Source organism: Pagrus pagrus (genome assembly GCF_965226575.1).
Source record: "Pagrus pagrus genome assembly, chromosome: 21".
NCBI lineage: Eukaryota > Metazoa > Chordata > Actinopteri > Spariformes > Sparidae > Pagrus > Pagrus pagrus.
The window spans coordinates 5,736,850-5,756,475 of NC_140208.1; the positions used below are offsets into that span (position 1 = coordinate 5,736,850).

General features: G+C 43.0%; 1 protein-coding gene across 4 annotated transcripts; it reads left to right on the forward strand.

The window, feature by feature from the left end:
• Window positions 1-1,549: 1,549 nt before the first annotated feature.
• Window positions 1,550-19,407, forward strand: fbrs (fibrosin). 4 transcript variants are annotated; one of them, XM_084342638.1, is made up of 18 exons: window positions 1,550-3,366; window positions 5,524-5,697; window positions 6,051-6,077; window positions 6,232-6,261; window positions 6,541-6,589; window positions 7,159-7,501; window positions 7,636-7,871; window positions 8,547-8,842; window positions 8,957-9,001; window positions 9,192-9,290; window positions 10,237-10,320; window positions 10,505-10,543; window positions 10,965-11,036; window positions 11,178-11,331; window positions 12,497-12,577; window positions 12,911-12,994; window positions 15,853-16,069; window positions 16,263-19,407. In XM_084342638.1, the coding sequence occupies exons 1-18, from the start codon at window positions 3,064-3,066 to the stop codon at window positions 17,980-17,982; spliced, it is 4,053 nt and encodes a 1,350-aa protein (XP_084198764.1). In that variant the 5' UTR covers window positions 1,550-3,063; the 3' UTR covers window positions 17,983-19,407. The 4 variants fall into 4 exon arrangements, with proteins under 4 accessions (XP_084198764.1, XP_084198765.1, XP_084198766.1 ...); XM_084342639.1 differs by having other exon boundaries at window positions 10,252-10,320; XM_084342640.1 differs by lacking the exon at window positions 10,505-10,543.
• The last annotated feature ends 219 nt before the right edge of the window (window positions 19,408-19,626 follow it).

The window sequence follows — 19,626 nt, forward strand, 5'->3', positions numbered from 1 at the left end:
TAATGGATGCAGCAGATGATAAAGGATCAGGTCAGAAGCGATTACAGCAGTAGCATGAATAAACTTGGTAAAACAATCGGGTAAAAGACAAAGATCTTGATCTATGAGAAGGCTCGAGTAAAAATGTGTGTTTTCAACTGTTTCTTAAAGTCTCAAGTCGCTCCCAGTATCGTTTCAGGGAATTTGATGAGCTCACATCCTACAGTTACACGTAAATTACACATGGTGGATTTTTAAGGTTGATTTTGATGGTTTTCGACTAAATTTAAAAAGCAGGTATACTCAAATTACATTGCTGAACATTGTGGATAACGGTTTGGCTAAGACTCATGTAGGGAGAAGACAAACACTTTAAATTGTCATTAAAAAAAACCCCATCTCATTTCAAAACTGTGGGCATTCATCTGCTGCTATAACAGCCTTCACACCTCTGGGAAATCTTTCCACCAGATTAGCAGAATTAAGCCACAAGAGCAACACTGATGTGGGTGATAAGGCTTGACTCACAATCGCCATTCCAGTTCATCTCAAAGGTATTGGATGTGGTTGAGGTCTGGGTTTTGGGTGCTTCACAGCAAGACAGCGTTGCAGCAATCTCCCACGCAACTGAAGTAGATGGGGACTTGTTTTAAAACGTAAATAAACAACTGGGGAAAAAAAATGAAAGGGCTCCAACCAGCTCGTCTGGCGTAATCAAAGTCTACCAAAGATCCCAAATTGATTTGAAAAGATTTTAATTTACACCCTCAACACACAGCATGCTAACACTTCTATGTTTGGCAGCTACAGTGAATATTTCAGCTGTATAACAGGTGTAAGAAAGGGCTCCATCTACTCTAAATTCGACTGACTTTCCATCGACATGGAGGTGAGGAGATAATGACTATAAAGGTGCACTATGTAGTTTTAGGGAAGAATTTTAATCAGAAGAGAAAGATCTTCATTGACTGATTTTTTTATGCATAAACAAACATATCATACTGGTTTACTTTGTTTATATTTGGCGGACCCTGCCACCTATTCTAGCTTCAAACAATGTTCTGAAGACCTTTCTTTCCTCTGAGAACAGCTTGTTTATTCAGCTATGGAAAAAATAATCGTTTCTGAGTTTGATATTGGTAATATGAACGTTTTGAGTTTGAATTTCTTCTCCAAAAACTACATAGTGCCCCTTTAAGATTTCACCTCACTGGATGTTAGAGTACAACCCAGACATCAGATAAAAGACACATGTGAACAGGGAGTGTCCACATATTTCTGGCCATTTTGTGCATGTTTGACAAACAATAACGCTAATTTATCAAAACCCAAATAATAACACTGTGGTCTGTGAGGCCTTGTATGTTTATGAAACTGAATCCTGTGGTTGTTTTTGTAATTTTTTTTATGACAGACCATAAAAAAAAAGAAAAAAAAGAAAAAGCCATCTGACATCTGGAAAGCTGAAAAAATAAAAGCAGAGCACAGACTCGCCACCAGGGGGCAGTGAGCACAAGCGGAGCTGCCAACCAGCCGGTTTGGTGACTGAGGAAGAAGAGTGGCGCACACAATGCACTGCACGGCTGACAAGGGTTGTGTCTCCCTGATTTTCACGATAAATATCCAATTCAGTGGAAACTTGTGAAAGGGCAGCAGCGGAGCCGTTCTCTTTCTCTCGCCATATATTTGCACACTGGATTTAGTGAGAATAACAAATCGTTGACCGGAAACGTCGGCGAGTGGTCCAACTAATCCTAAACATTGGATTACACAGTGAAGGCTGCATGAAGGAGCTGCCCAGCCCAACGGGGGCTTGGCCGACACCCTCGTTTATGGAAATCGACACCGAGGCTTTGATATGCGGGCCTTGATTTTTTTCTTTATGATGGAGGTGGAACGACAGAGGAGTTGCGCGTAAAGAAGCGAGATATCGTTGTTTTTTTGGCTGATCGGTTGCGAAAAAGCTTCCGTGTTCTTCCTGCTTCCCTTTAAAAGACGGAAAGGTTGTTGCTTGTGGGCTAGCTGGCTAACAGCTGGATCGGCTAACGCTAGCTAGCCGGAGAGCTAACGTTACGTCTTTCTTTTGATGTGATGCGAATTCAACCATTACTATCGGCCATCAACATTTCGGCAGGAGGAAAATTTGTTCTCGTAGCTGCGGCATATTGATTAGCTTCACGTTGGACTGTCCGGCTTGTCAGTCTTTACGGACACGTTTTAAGAATATAGTTTTATTCTTAGGTCGCTGGCTGAATATATTGTACCGTATTGAGTTAGCCGTGTACATGCTAACCAAATGAGCAAAAGCTAATTGGCTGGAGTCAACACTGACCTAACGTTAGCTAGCATTAGCATTAACTACTTTAACTCAACCAGACAGCTCATTTTACTCCTTAGGTTGCGAGTAATCTACAGTAGCTGTCAATAATAATACTTAACATTTAACATCGACACGAAATCATGTCACGGCCCCCGGTGTTTTAACGTCGGATATCTGGGTTGTTGGCCTTTGCTAACTAGCTAACCGTGTAATTTTGCTAACAGGCAAATAAATTTGTCAGCGTGTGCAGAAATTTAGGAAATCCTGGACGTGAGAGTTGTATTGAGCAATGCCATTGTTGGCGTGATTTTCATTTTGAAATCTATCAAAGGGCGATTCGGCCTGCTTTGTCAGCGACACAACTAGACTTGTCTTTTTTGTTTACATGCGTATAACTTATGTGGTTGTCGGGTGAATTTCTTGCTAGCTAGCTAATGTTAGCCGTGAACGAGACACAATCTGCTATGTCCTGACATCTGTGTATGTTGTGGATGTTTAAAATTCCCATGTGGATCTTAGTTTGCGTTCAGATTCATTGAGATGACACTAAAATTTCGCCGAAAGAAAGGCACTGATGCCGATAGACTGTTGTCAAAGGACGGTAAATAATAGCCACTGGTTCCATTAACGCCATTTTAACAGGGCTCCCTGCGAGGGCCTGTGTGGTGGTGTTTTATTTGCGGTTCGGTGCCTTCCACCGGACCGGGACTTGAATAAAGTGCCTTTGGTCTCACTGGAGTTACGAAAGGAGGTGCCGATTGAACATGGAGGGCCCGAGCCGAAGCACTGGATTCAGGCAGAGCCGACGGTCCCGTTCACAGCGCGACAGGGAGCGGCGGAGGAGGAGAGTGGACCTGGCCGAGCAGCGGGCCACATCCCTGTCCTCAGGCTCCGACCGGGAGGCTTGCGGGACCAACAGTGTCCTGGGTCCCGGTGGTAGAGAATGCCGGCCCGGGTTTGGGAGACACAGGCCTCCACGCCGGAGGAAGAGAGAGTCGGTGTCCTGCGAGGAAGACGTCATTGATGGCTTCGCTATTGCGAGCTTCATCAGCTTGGAGGCACTGGAGGTAAATGTCTTTGTTTGTTTTTTTTCACACCCAGTAATCAGCTGTCATTCATCTGACAATATTTATTTTCCACACGAGCTTAAACACAGTGATGGATCCACTCCACAGTGTAGCGTGGCAGGTAGTAGGCACAGCCCTTCCCTTTAAATTCATGTGGATTGTTCAGAGCAGGAGAAACTTAGATATTGTTTTGTTTTTTCTCTCTCTTCACCTCCATCACGTCAAATCAAGCCTTCTTGCCCCCCAGCTAAAGGTGTGAAAGAGCTGCAGATTGAACTACTCAACTCTTGACACCATTCCTCGCTTGAGGACAGCAAATCCACTCAGGCAAAAACCCCGAAGGCATCCCTGTGATGGGTTCTGGAGAGGCCTCAATTATTCATGTTCTACTTCTTAGCGATGTTGATGAGCTGCCAAATGGCTTATCTGGAAAAGAGAAATTAATACACAAGAAAAAGTATAATTGTGTGTTACGCATCAGCCTAGATTGTGTCTGTTTAAGCACTTGGATACTTTAAATTCCTGACCTGCTCAAGTTCAGCTGTCTATCCGGCACGACAGGTCGAAAAATTGGTTAGTCAAGAGAAAATGATCTTTAACAATAATCAATGAGCCTTTCGCTTTCACCTCTGCATCAGGACAGGAAACCAGATTATTCGTCCGTGGATTACGCCTCTTTACGCCACTGTTCCCCTGGGTAACTTGATTTCACAGTCGAATGCAGTGAATGCTAAAATTGGTGGTTAGTTACTATCTGAAACTGCTAATCGAAAAAAAGTAAACATAACAGGAAAAATTACAGTGTTACTGGTGGAATGTGGCAATTTCCTTTTCACATTTCCTGCCTGAATTTATTAACAACCTCCGCCTGCAGGTACTCTCCAAAAGATAATTTATTAAAAACTGCTCCCCTAATTGGACCGACAAGCTGTGGCGACCTTAATGTTGAGTTTTATTTATTCTTTATTTCAAATGAAAGTATCAGAAACCTCCAGGATCCAACCAAACCGTTCTACTAAGAGAGAATAATTGACAATATGTTGCAGTTTAATAAACAAGTGGATATAAAACTCCACAGCAATAACAACTTGTAATTTCAGGTGTTATTTTATTTGGATAGCATTTGTTTTATGCATTTGACTTTGATTTAGAGCCTGGTTACCTTCTTATAGCGGCCTATCACAGATACATCGGTATTGACGCATACATTTTTTGATATGTGCCGATTTGAAAACCTTTTTTGGGGCATTATAATGCAGAAAAAGATGCTTTGAGTAATTTATAATAATCAAATTCCCAGTCCACTAATGTCATGTTAGACTATAAAGTTTATTGTTATATTTTTAAATATTCTGCCTTTGTTACATATCGTTGTCACAAGTGTTTTACAACCACATTTGAAAAGTGTTCACTCCGGCCGATAAATTAAAATCAGAAATTTTTACTTCCTGATATTATTATCATCACCTGCCCCAGAAATCGACTCTCCGTCGGGCTCTACTTTATTTGCCTCACCCACAAGTACTCTCCCTTGAAGTTTAACTCAACTTTCCTGTTGACAACTCTCCCGGGGTTTAAAGAACCACTTTGTACTCACAATTGTCATCATCACTTTATAAATCATTTGATTTGAATTATTTTGAGTAGCCTGAGTAGGAAGTCTTCACCAGTACGTGAAGAGAAAATAACCAGAAAATAAAAAAACACAACGGAAGAATATTTGTTCTGTTTTTTTTTGTTGAGCTGCTGCTTCCTCTAATACAGCCATCCTGTTGTGCTTTTATCTTTCATTGTGGACATTTGACAGAGTTGTGTTTACTGTATTGTGTATTTAAATAGACTGAATATTAAAATGATCTGTTAGGAACAAATTTAAGACAACACAACCACAAAATACTACCTCAAAACACACCGTATAATTGAGTCCACACAGGAACTGCTGAAGTAATAGTATCATGCAGCTGCTCTATTGCATTACATCATTCTGGTGTTTCTATTTTTGCCATCACTCAGTCGAAACTATGCAGAAATTAGGTCTGTCAGGTTATTAATCGACATGGACTCTGCCTCTAGTCTCTGCCCACAGGCGCACACATTCACATTTATTGGTAGACATGTAGACACGCTAACATAGATTTTTTTAATTCTCCTTATCAGATGGACTGCTCTCTGAAGCCCAGTCAGCGCACTGATATGCTGGGAAGGAGGAACAAGGGGAAGAGGGGCCCAGAGGAGAATGGTGGAGGGCCGCTGTCGGAGCCCGAGGAAGGAGCCCCGCACAGCTACTCCAGCAGCTGTTTGAAGAGTAGAAATAAGAGACGAAGGATAGAGGTGAACACATAAGTTACGACTCTGCTGAGCTTTGATGTTTTGGTTGGATGGGTCTTCATCCTGTAATGTGAGATGTCAAGTGATCATTGTCAATCAAATGGGTATGTTTACATTTCTGTAGTGCTGCTGCTGCCGCCTTGTGTTTCCTGCAATTGATAATGACCCTGTAAAACTGGTTGGCAACACCTATCACTCAAGGGTGTTTCTGTCAATGAAGCAGAGCAGTTTGATTCCAGCCAAACAGCCAGGAAAGATAGTTTAATGTCCATGAATGATAAACATTTTCCATTTAACCTTATTTAAAGCCTATTTGAAAACTAGTGTTAATGTTATGCATCTCTTTTTTTTCCTAGGGGCATCCTTTGGAGACTGGCTACATTGTAAGTTTCTTTTCTAGTACTGGAGTGAACATGATGTTCTTATGTATCAGTGTACACACTGTGCATCCTTTCTTCAAACTGCTTTAAAACTGAACAGTGTTTAAAATATTTCAATATGGAAATCTGAATGTTTTCTCCCCCTGTCTTCTTTCAGTGTGACACAGAGAGCGACACAGGAGATAAGGTGTGTACTTATCAATATTAATCACAGGATTTTCTTTTTAAGTAATGGGTGTGTGACACTTGTTGTCATAGTGTTCTTCAACGGGACCAGAACAAGATAAACCCAAATTCTCTTGACATTTGTAAAGATTAGTGCTGATTCAATTTACATCATTAGTTAATCAGTAATAGGCTGTCACACATCATGAGGACTTGGTATGGTAAAAGAAATTACTGATTAATATGTTGACTTTTGTTGCGCATAAATTAAATTAAATCTTTGCTTTGTGTCCCCATCCAGGCCTCCGACAATGACATGGACCCAGTCTTCACAGTCAGTACAAGGAAAGGTACGAGCAATTCACTCCACTTTTTTACTTCGGCTTCACCTTCATGAAACAGTGAACTGAGGTGTCAGTCAAAAGGCCTCACAAGCCTTTATTGAGATCTTATCAGAAAAGTAGTAAAGTAGCGGGGTTAGTTTTCATTCTTGTGTCATTCAGTTGGACACTGCTGCTGATTGTAGTCAATTATCTACAAACACGAAAGGATCAGAGCACACAGCATACACCGCTCTGTTCAGTGATATGATATGACATGAAAGATCAGCTGGTTGGTTATACGTGACGTGTGTTTAGTCGTTTATGACTTGTCAGATTTCATGCCTCAGTGTATATCCTATGGCAAATTTGCCTTGGGTCTGTTTCAGACCAGCCCTGACTACCGGTATGCTTGGAATTTGAGTTTTGTTTTCATAAAGTTTTTAGATCGAAAATTTGGACCTCTTATTCTTAGCACGATTTCTCTTTTCTGGGTGTGGTGTCCCTCTCTGTTGCATCTCTCACTTTTAACCCTCTCACTGTGCTGTAATGTGCAGAAAAAGACAAAACGCTGACTGATGTTCTCTCTTCCTTTTTAGTTGTGGAGCCCACCCCCTCAAACATGGGCACCACTGTGGGCAAAATCTGCCCGCCTCTACCGGCCCGTTGTGGCGGTGTATCACGGTTGATGGTGACCCCGAGAGTGTCTGGCCTGGAGCGAAGCCAGGAGAAAAGCTTGGAGCAGCATTTCCCAGAGCCTGTTTGTTCTTCTACCTCTTCTGTCCCCTTCTCTTGCCTGCCTTCCCCCGTCACAGCCTCAGGCACGGTCCCCCGGCCCAGTCCGTTCAACGGCAACGGCGGGCGCCACAACGGCAGCCCTCCGCTCTCCAAGCCCAAACCCTTCCTCAGTTTGCATCCGCGATCTCACCCCATCTACAACAGGTATGGGGACCTTTATTACATCCTGTTTTCAAACAATGAATCCCTGCTGACTTGATACTTTGAGAGAATTTTTTTGTGTTCTATGAATCGCAAACATGATTCATTATTTAAACTTTTTCTTTCTTTCTTCTCAGGAGCAGCACCCCAGTCAAACCTCCCTCATCTGCTTCAGCTGTTGCGTCTTCCTCATCCTCCATGCGCCCCCCGACTCCCTCCACCAGTGTGTCGCTGCCCTACATCAGGGGCTCAGGATCCTCAGGGCCCCTCCGACCCCCATCCCGAGCCAGCTCCGGGTCCCTGTTCACGTCCTCCCCTGGCCTGCCTCCCCCGCCACCTCTGCTACAAGGTCCTGCCAACTCAACTGCAGCAGGTACAGTGAGCAGAAACTCTGCTTTTCACTGCTTTTATGGTCTGTTGGTGTGTTTCAGCTGTTCATGGGAACACACTGACTAATATGTGACTAAAATAAACTAAAGCCAGACTTCCTCTGGTGGTTGTCTGGGTTTATCTGGGTGTGTTGAGGAAGTTGTATATTGATGAACTCTGATCATATCAACACTCCTAGTTTTGCATTCCTTGTAAAGCAGAGGCTACATGCTGTACTGTGTTGTTTTGAGTAGAGCTGCAACAAGGATTGATGTATCGATTAGCCAACTATTTGGATGATTTGATTGTTTTTCGAGAAAAAATGTCAAACATTTGCTGGTGCACGCTTCTAAAAAAGTAAAGATTTGTTGCTTTTCTTTGTCATTTATGATAGTAAATGAAGAGTCTTTGGGTTTTGAACTGCTGTTAGATAAAAGAAGCAATTTGAAAATGTTACTTTGTAGTGCAGATCTGGTTAGTAGCACCTTTATAAACTACAAATGTGTTATTCTTATGTCTGTCAAATTAATTCGAGCTCTTAAAAACGGGCACTTTGATGTGTAAACATCTGGCATATGTATTTTTTTATAGCTGATCTGTTGTATAATTTTTGATGTAAACTTTCTATTATCAATAATTTGCTGTATTTATTTTTTCTCCCTTATTTTTATACCCTCAGATCAGGAAATATTGCGGCATAACTTAAACTCCCACTTCTTGAACTCACAAGAGCGTGAGGGCAGACGCAGCGTCCCAGGGGCTGAAAACAATGCAGCAGCTGCGGGCCGCTCCACTCCCGGTGGTCCATCAGCATCGAGCTCCGCGCCAGGCTCGTCGGGCCGGTCGTCTCAGAACCAGCCGAGCATCCCGCAACTGGCCTTCCAGTTCCATCAGCACAACCACCAGCACCAACACACGCACACGCACCAACACTTCACGCCCTTCCTGCACCCCACAGCCACCGCACCGCCTCTGGTGAGATGCTCGCTGCTGCTATGCTGAACATCTGTGTCGTACTTGAAATTCCAGTGTGACTGGAATGTGTTTTTATTGAGATGTTTTAACCCACGCATTGCTCTTGTCTTCTAGTTTGATAAATATCCCGGCAAAATGGACGGGCTGTACCGACACCCTGTGAGTACTTTGTGTAATCTTACTGATCATGTAGGTGAAGATAATTAACAGCAGATTAAACAATAAATAACAAGACAGAAGACACATTTTAGCTCTGATTTAGATCCTTAAACAGGTCACACAAGAACATTGTAAGTGTTGCGAAACAGCATTGATTTAATTAACGGTTCCTGTGTCTGTGTCCTGGTAGTTCTTCCCACAATACCCACCGCCCTCAGTGCCGAGTATCCAGCCTGTGATTCCTCCCACTGGGCCTTTCAGCTCCTTGCAAGGAGCATTTCAGCCAAAGGTGAGAAACTCTCTTAACATCTTTATATTGCTGCTGCCTCCACAGAGAACTTGTGAGCTTGTGGTTATTACGTGAGAAGTCGTGGTGTTCAAGTGGTCAAGTCGTGAGGACACTGCGGCAAGGCGACAGTGTCTTGAAGCAATGGAGGCAAACAATTTAGCAAGCGAGTATCATGATGCAGGAAAAATAATCAATCGGGTCATTGGGAATATCAACATTTTTCTCCCGACATATTATGAGATAAAGGGGAGAAACTATACAGCTTTAATTAGAATATATCAGATCAGACTTATTTCTTGGCATCCACTAGACGCTATTTTGTCACATTTCACCTATTACCTAGTTTTTATTTCTTAAAATTGATTAGAGTGACACACTGGAATTCCACTAATGAAATTGTATGATATATGACAAAGTATGTATGTTTGATAACAATTAGGACTTCCCAGATAATGTCATAAACACTGGAGAGTAATTTAACAAGCAGCACTGACCTTCTTACCTCTCACAGGGGTGCTACAAGCCTCCATAATGACTCTACATTTGTAAACTCCTATCCCTGCTTACTTCTAAGAAAGTGATTTCTGAATATGTTTTGATCTTATTTGCACTTGGCCCTGCCAGCTTGGACTGCGAACTAGACCCAAATGCAAGTTCAAAATTGCAGAAGCTGCATTTGGTCAAATGTGACGAAACAGCATTATAATGAAGTACAAATGTGGCTTCAAATCTTGTTCTCCAGATGTAAGATAATGTGTTTGTCGGTTACAGACCCCAACAAATGTCACATCATGATTTTATGATTTTCTTATACATATATCGTGCAGCCCTAGTGAAAACGCATGAAGAGTGGCATTGGAAATTAAAAGAATAATGTCCAATGTTAATCATTTGTAGATTTTTAGATCAGTAGGTTGTGGCTCATGTGTTATGCTGTGTGTGACAGCCTCTTGTCCCTCAGGGAACGGGTCCTGATATAAGCGCACGTCTTGGGGTTGTGCCTCACCACCTGCAGCCCAAAGACCCAAGGGTAAGGACAGCATGCTCACTTAGAACCTCATCATTACTCTGCAAGAAGTTGCATACAACTGTATTTTAGGGTAGGATCAGCTGCAACATGGGCCTAGTCAGTGCAGTAAAGAGTGCAACACTATTCCTGATAAAGAGTGAGATATGTTGATTAAAAGTGGTTTCACACTTCTGTTCTCTTGTAGCTAACTGATCCATTTGGGACATCGTTGAAAATCAGTAATGTAAGAAAAAACAGATGTTTCTGAATCCCTTGGCTCCTTAAAACCTTCAGCCTGTTTTTTACTTTCTCACTGCTTCACTCACTCTTTGCACTAATCTCACTAGTAATCTTGACTGCTACTGGTCTATTCTCTGCCCTTGCACACCCAGTTAGATATTTCAGACCCAGAAATTACCCCATGTACAATGTATGTGATTTTCTTGTATCCCTGCTTATGCATCTTTCACTGACTTTTTTTTTATTTTCTCAAGCTTATACTGAGCTCTAACGAGTAACCTTATCTCCAGCTGGAAAACCCCAACCTTGTGTAGAGGCTAGACGAGATATTTAACACCAGGAAGAGCATCTGACTCTGTGTGCAAAGGCTTTAAAGTTGTACATGGAATAACAAAGTAAACCTCTGTGATTTTTGTGCCGTGCAGAAACCAGGAAAATGGTGTGCTATGCATGTATATGTGGCCTGGATGATTCTAAGCCATCAGAGAAAAGTAAAGGTACGTGCTTGTAATTGAACTAATATGTTGTAATTTAAATGACTGTAAATTCAGTTTGACATTGAGAGAAAGAAACCATAAAGTTGTTACACCCCAGTGAAATATTTAGACGGTAAGACTGTTTTTCTCTTCTCTTTGCAGCTGATGCAGGCTGATCCTCACAAGTTGGACTTCCGTAGTGAACTGCTGGCCCGTCTTCCTGGTGCTGGGGGACTGGGACCCCTGGGGCCCATTGGAGGAGCCCTTCCTCCCACTCATGATCTGACCAGACCTCCCAGTCTGTTCTCAGCTGCAGGTGCATGTCTAAACACGTTTTTCTCTTAGAATTGGAATATATTTATTTCTGCGAGTTGTCTAAAGGGACAGACACCCCAAATTGGCATCAAAGAACTAAAGGCGACGAAAGGTGGCTGTTGCATTGACTTGTGTCACCTGTTAGGGCCAACCAGCTCATACGTTCTGCTCTTGCAAGAGAGAAAATAACTCTCTGCAAATCTACAAACCATTGTTTTGATAAAGCAGTGTTTTTGACACCACTCTTGCTAATATAGCCACTTCTAATCGAGAATATGTCTTGAAAAAAAGGTTGCAAATGGCACCGCTGAAGAGGGAGAGTCGAAAATAAGGAGGAAGCTGCACTTAATGGGTGAAATCATGGATACTACAGCAACAGGCTCAAGGGGCTTATCAGAGCGATTTCTCTCAGAGGTGTTCCTGCTGCCGATTTTACATGCTCAATCAGCTGAAACGGCGCTAACAAGGGCTGACTAGTGGCAACGGTGCGAGACACAACACAACAACGAGGGCAACAGACTCTCACTGACAGCCCCGACATTGGCTGACAGCCGACCATTGGCTGGGTGTGTCGGCGCCCTAAAGAGTTATAGAGTGCTACATGACCAATAGATGGTATTCAAGCTGTCTGAGCTATTTTTTACCTCCGCCAAGGAGGTTATATTTTCATCTGTGTCTGTTTGTTGATTGGTTTGTCAGCAGGATTACACAAAAAGTACCGAGCGGATTTCCACAAAACTTGGAATAGACTCGGCCCAGAATAGACCCCATTAGCTTTTTTGTAATTTTTGTTAAATTCTCAGGGAATAATGCATGAATCTTGATTAAAAAATATCAGGCATATTTCGGTGGCTGGTATCTACGAGTACAATTTCATGTGGATCCTAATAAAAATCCAGATAGGATTGATTGAATTAAAGGGGACTGTTGGGCCTTGGAGGTATGCACTCGACTGAGTGCCATTCTTGTTTCATATTAGTCTTGTTAATCTCATAAAGAACTTATTGATTCCTTCTCTTACCACCCGTCATTGTTTACTATTTGATCTGTCCTGCCCTCACATCCCTGAGGTTTGACAACACTGCTATCTTAAGTCGCAGCATGAAAAGTGCGAGTAGTTTGAGGCCCTTGATTTGATTATTTGTGACAATTTTTCTTTTCCTCAGGGCCAGTCAATCCGTCCTCAGCTCCTTTCATCTCTCCATCGACACCCCACTCCTCTTTCCTTGCACCAACTGCACACTTGGGTAAGAGCAGCTTCTATGTGTCACTTTGATTTACCCACTCCAGATTTGACCTTCATTTCCATTAATTTAAGAATGTTCAAGGTAATTTCCATATTTATTGTTGGTAGAGTTTCCATCACCATTAGATAATGTTAAGTATAATTAATTTAGCTACAGGTGGGATGCAGTAAAACTGTTATCACACAGTATTTTTGATCCTTGTGTCCATGTTCTCACATCTGACTGGGGACGTTTTAGAAGTTTCAGTTTAGCTTTAAGCAATGAACAGTTACATCACCACAGTATTTCTGACATTATATATATGACAAACACATATCTGTGTTTATGTTTTAGATCCATACGGACGATCCCCACCCTTCACCCCACTGGGAGCCCTTGGTTCTGGTGCCTTTGGAGGACTTGGCAGCCCAACACTGGGTCAGTCTTGTGGTATCTCTACTCTTGAAACACAAGGCTTCGAGGGTCGATTCAGATTTTTGACTGTATAAGGGGGCATCTCCACTTGTTTCAAAAAGCAGTCTGATTGTATGTAAGCTTGTGAGAAACCGACCCTACTTCTCATTTGATATATTACCTCACTAAACAGATTTCTAATCAGTTTATGGACTTGTGGCGCTACCACAGCGTGTCCTCGGGTTGTCAGTCAGATCCAATCAGGATATCCTCCCCAGCTCCACACTCTTGTCCAAAAATGGTCACTTCTTGCTCCTAATAACCAAGATGGCAGAGATCATAATTCCTAACACAAGGCTTAAAAACGGTAGTCCACAAACCAATAGCTGACATCAAAGAGAAGGCAAAATAATATCTCATTAGCAATACAGGAGAAACTGGTTGTTCTCTGCAGTTAGGTGGATCAGCCAAAATAAGTTGGAAAATATTGGCATATCGGCAAAAATCCAACATCATGCATCTCTGGTTCAGCTTTTTTCTTGCCGGGTGACGCCCCCTGCATTGCCGTTCCTGCTGTGTCACCAGACTGACCTTGTTAAAAATAATTAGGGGGCTGTGTTTTTGCTTGTAGGGCTTAGGGTAGCCTTATTGGTTGTTGTAATCATCCCTCCTCTCGAAACTGGCCATGAAGTGATCCCTTCCTCATGTGAAAATCTCAGTTCTCTCAGTTCAAAATGCATCCTGAAGTGCAGTTGACACAGAATGAGCAGTTTGAGTTGGACAAATCGAGCTGGGTGACTTCATCCTGGCTGTCGTGTGAAGATTTATAAGTGGTTTTGTTTACATACCTAGATGTAACCACCAGGAAGTATCAGCCTGCCACTACTCAACAAGGAAATGCTGTCTGAGAAAGCACACTGGGGGAATTATATACTAAGAAGACATTTAAAAAAAAAGATTCTTTCTCTTTTCTGCCATCTCAGACTGTTCTTATATTAGCTTTGGCTGAATTTTGAAATACATTTTTGCACATAATACTGTGCATTTTGTCCCCCATTTATTAGAGTATATTGCACTAGGAAGGGATGACATCGTGGCAAGCATGGACAGGAGGTCACAACTTAGAGATATAGATGCAATGAGGCTCAGTAATACTCATGTTAAAGAATATTTAGTGTGTGTGCAATACTTTGAACCTGGGAAATGTTGACTAAGATTGAGACAGGATACAATGTGTGTGGGTGGAAAACAATTTGTCCTTTCATCACTCACCATTCATAATGAAATATGCAGTGTTTTTATATGTAGAAATTGGTTACACATCTGTCTCAGTGGGGAGTAATGTAAAACACACAAATCGGCACACACATTTACTGTGATTGGAGCTCCTCTCTACACACTGCTAATTTAAAACGATGAGCTTGTTGCGGCTCCTCGAGTCACACCTATCCTGGCTGACATTACCAATCGAGTCTATTCAGAACAGACCTGGCACATGGAAAGCAGTGCATTTTACACTAAGACTTGATTTTCATGCACAACAGACTCTTCCACAATAATTCTGACATCTTTGTTTGCAGAAGTCTTACAATTTTTAAATCACAATTTGCTGAATGAGATCAGTCTGCAGAAATTGTGGACTGAATAAGTTCAATGAACACTTCGGAAGATTAGGAGGTTATGTTTAATATATATATCTAATATATCTATATATGGTGTGGGTTGTAAAGTTGACTGTTAGCAGTATTGAAAACAGGAACTGGGGATGTGGCTGGTCCTCTTCCTCTCACACCATTATGAACCGATAATTCATTGTGAGCAATAAAAAGACAGAATAATTATTGGATAGTGAAGGTTTCTTGTGAGATTTCATTGTATGAATAGGCTTAAACAAAACTCCTAACACCATAGTTTACTTTTGCTCAAAAATAACTGACATTTCAGTCTTCAGAAATCTTTGACTAACTGTAAAACAATAAAAGAACTATTGTGGATATCTTGTGAGGAACTGAGATCTGGTTCTAATGAAGTTTACAGTCAGAAAATGCATGTTGGGGATTTAACACAGCTTGTGATGATTCCCTCTTCCTGTCGTTTCTACTACCAGAGCAGCTTTGATCTGTTCTTGGCCTTGTTTGGGTTTTTTAAGAAATCCTGTTGCCAACATTTGTGGTTTGATGCCAGTTATCAAAACAATACCTTCATTGTTACATCGCTTGCATCAACATGAATTTCTACATAAAAGTTCCATTAATGCATCAGGTGTATAACTTTTAATGCTTTTTTTGATTATACTAATTATACTGACTAATATAAGCAGTATAAAATATACAACAAAGATTCTAACCAAACGCTCAGTGAAGTAACTTTTGTTACCTGACAGTTAATGTTATTCTGAAACAAGTATGTTGGTAAGCAAAAAGTTTTCTGATGAAATACCCAGCTCTGCTTCCACTTTTGAGCAGGACAAGGCATTTGTTTGTCATCACTCTCTGCTTTTCTCCTCTAGTGCTTTTTTTCTCTGACCACTACAGCTCAGCTATCACTGTCGGAAACATGCTGTGATTAGCTGTCATTGATATACTAGTACAAGATTGGATGCATCAACCTGGATAGATGTGAAGGCTGAAAGCAGTCCAAACAAAAGTCCAACATGAAAGCACAGCTAGAACAGTTCTGTTAAATTGGGAAAAAATTGTCTTTTTTTAATTGGTATTTAAAGTCAAACAAAACACAATAAAGATACAGATACAGTTGGATGAACACAAAATACAAAAAATGTTTGAATGAAGTTGAAGAATGCAGTTTTACGGGTTGTACACATCGCTTGTACCCATTGCCCACTTTGCTGTTTTCTAATAAAAAATGTCTTTTTGTTCCAGCGAGCTCTGTGTTTGGCCCCAAAGATTCGCCAGCTAGTGTGGTTGGAGGCATGCCCAACCCCAACCATCATGACCCATGGAACCGTCTGCACGGTGGTCCGTCTGGGTTGCCTGCTGGCCCCAGCTGGGCGAAAGGGGCAGACAAGCGGGACGAGAGGGATAGAGGGAAGGAAGGCGAGAGGAGAGACATCCCACACATCAAGGATGAAAAGGACAGGTATGACATTCAACTGGTTTCAGTATTGGCTCTAAATTGAAAGAAACGGCTTGGGTTCCTAGTTTGTAATCAGTAATCACTTTAATATACTGTAATTGTATAATAACTCTCAAAATGTACTAGTAAACAGTAAACAGTTACAGGGATACATGTAAGGACTGGTATGACTGTTGTGCACATTGTTGTTTTGCAGAGACAATATGCTGTATGGCCGACAACCTGTGAGAATGTCTCCAGTTGCCCCCTCCTTCAAGCCCCGCAGTAGCACCCCAGTTTCCCACATTAACGGCCACAGCAGTTCCCTGGGTGGCAGCAGTGGGCCTATTGAGGACCTGACACGCAGCCTAAATAGAGACAGAGACAGAGACCGTGAGCGAGACAGAGATGGCGATAAGAGGCCGCTGCCAACAGTGTCTTCACGGGGACTGCCGCTTGGTTCTTCATCTTTAGTAGCAGACAGGGACAGACCACGGTCTTCTTCATCTTCTGCGCTCACCACTCCCCCGCCCTCCAGCCGCTCAGCCCCATCTCCCTTGGACCTTTACCCCCGCCCACTGGCCCCGACAACACACAGCCTCCACAACGAACCCTCACACTCCCAAAGAGACGGCAGCCTCCCTTCTTCCTCAGCAGCTTCTGCCTCTGCCAATTCTTTGTCTCAGGCCAAGAAGTCTGATCGGACCACAACACCCGTCTCCAAACCTCCCCTGCTTCTCCCGCCGGTTAAAGTCAAAGAGGAGCGAAAAGAGGAGCCGGAGCATATCCCCATCACCCTGCCTCCTCCCCCAGCACTCGGCCACAACTTCGACCGCCCCAACAGCCATCCACACCACCACCCTAGCTCTGGTACACCTTCTTCTTCCTCTTTATCACTTACTCCCACTCCTGGCGTTCCCCTCATGCAACACACACAGCACACACAGCACCAACAGCACCAACAGCACCAACAGCACCAACAGCACCCACAGCACCCACAACACCCACAACACCCACAGCACCCACAACACACACAACACAATCACCCTCCTCCTCACCAACACCTTTCCCTGCTGGACCGCTCCAGGGCCATTGAAGCGTATCTGGGGAGCACAGCAGGTGCCGGGTTGGTAATGGGTCCAGGAGGAGAACGTTTCGCCCATGGTTCAGGACAAGGGCCACATCAGGGTCCACACAGTTTCACTTGGGACCCCTGGAGGGAGCTTGCGGCTCATCAGCAACATCAGCATCGCAGGGAGGCTTTGGCACTTCGTGCGGACCCTCACCTAGCACTTCGATCCGATCCACATCTGGCGCGACTGCTCCAGCATCAGCGCCTTCTGGAGGCAGAGAGGGTTGCAGCTGTAGCAGCTGCAGCCGCAGCAGCCGGCCCTCACCACCCTCCACCATCTACCTCTGCTGCCTCCACCTCTGCTGTCCGCCAGGAGTTCGGCCTAATGGCCCATCATTTTGAACGCCCTCCTCACCTTGGACCCCCAGGAGGAGGACTGATCGACGAGGAGCAGCGTGCCCAGATCCTGAGGGAAGACTTTGAGCGGGCTCGCTATTTTGGGATGCACCCACACCTCCCGGCTGGCTCTCATTTCTCAAGCCCCTCACATGCTGCTACTGCCGCTCACCTGGAGCAGCTCCACCCTGGCCTTCTCTCCCACCACTCGCTCCCCCATGGAGCCTCTCCTTCCCAGAACCATGCTGGCCTCTATGCCCGTCTAGGCCCACTGAACCCACACCACGTGCCCAACGGCATCCTGGCAAAAACCCCTGCAGGCTTGGTGGGAGCTCTGGCAGTGGGGGCACCGCCTCCACTCATTCCGTCCATCACCAGCCGGTCGTCCACACCTCCCCGCAGTTCTAGACTTGCAGGGCCAGGTGAGCTGGCACTGTACAACGCCCACAAAGACGGAGAGTCCAGATAGTACAGGGACAACACTGGAGGAGATTAAGGGAAATGTCAGGATCACTGTGCTGCTCTCAACCTGCCCCCTTTCCTCTTGCAGACTGCTAAACCCTGCCCTTCCATTAACACAACCAAACCAGCTCTAGTCCCTCCAAAAAGGGTAACAGTGACTGGCTGGAGGTGATGGTAGGGAGGGAAATGCAAGACTTGGAATATGCGCAATGGTTCTATCAGTGCAATTTAAAGGTACATGGTTTCTGTGCATCCTTGGTGTATTTTTATTTTATACTGGCTGTTGGTTATTACAGTAGTCAATTTGGAAAGCTGTATGAAGAGGCAGAGGACAGCTTTTTTCATTTGTCAGGTGAATTTTGATCCATACTTTTGAGCAAGCCTTTTCCGGGTGGATTGGAAATGACTTCCAGAGGGATGTACACTGTGAAAACATGTCAAGGGTTCATCCTCAAGCTTGGTTAGCTTATGGGATATTATAAAGTCCTCCTCTCCATAAATCAACCCTGATTAGGTATTGTGGATGAGGGTCTTTAGAAATACAGTGGTAAAGTGGTGCTTTCTGTTCTGTCTTTGTATCTTTTTGTCACTGTAAAAAAGACAAATTACTGATGAGAACTTTTGATGGAGATCGTTAAGCATCGCACCTCAAGTTTCCTGCTTTACCCAAAAATCCAAACCCAAACCCTCAGCTCCACTGAAAATGAGATTCAACCTTTTTTTTGGCTCGTTTATTTTTTTGTTTTCCAAAGGATGAATGGCGAAAATGAACTGTGCTACACTGTGTGAGTGAACACAGTGTTTTAGAGCTTCCTGTAACTTTTTCCCAGTCTCCTCTTGACTATATGTGCAGGACCAGATTATAGTAGTCTAGAGAAATTGCCTTTGTAATTATTATTCTTAACATTAATTATCTTCTATAATAATAAATATATTCACTGTTATGTTATTTGTCTTTGTTTCGGGTATCAACCAGTACTCTCTCCCCAGGTAGTAATCTGTTTCAAATCATGCAAAAGACAAAGCAAAAGGCTTGCTTCACAGAACTTTTAATGCTTGTGAACATTAAGCCGTATCCATTGCAACCTCTGGCCTCTTCAAGGATCTCGCCCATGACTTCATTATGCTGAGAGGGAGGTTTGCCTGTGTGTCATTGGTTGTGTGTTATATCCATTTGGGACTATGGGAGCCTTGTACATTGAACTGTCGAGTTGTTTCATCAACAAGAATAAGTTATATACATGGAAAAGTGGGACATCTGCTGACGAACTGAAAAAAAAAAAATATATGTACTTGTGTCAAAAGACAGCTAGACAGTGGGTATCCTGAGAGGGAAAAGACTGGGTCGATTATTTTAATATGACCATTTTATACCTTTCAAACCCCTCCCCTAGAGACCACAAAGATTAATTATTAAATGAATTGTTGTTTACTCTGTTGTGTGGGTCTTTTGTTCTGAGTCTTTTAATATTAGGCATGCACGTATTATTTTCATTATTGACACATCTGCTGACTCCTTTCTGGATTAACTGAAAAACATCATTATCTGTTAAATACCAAGCGTAAATGGTTCCTTTGTCTGATCAAATGAAAAAAAATATATAAGGATATTGAGTTTAGTATTTGAGAAGATGAAAAAAACAGCACATAT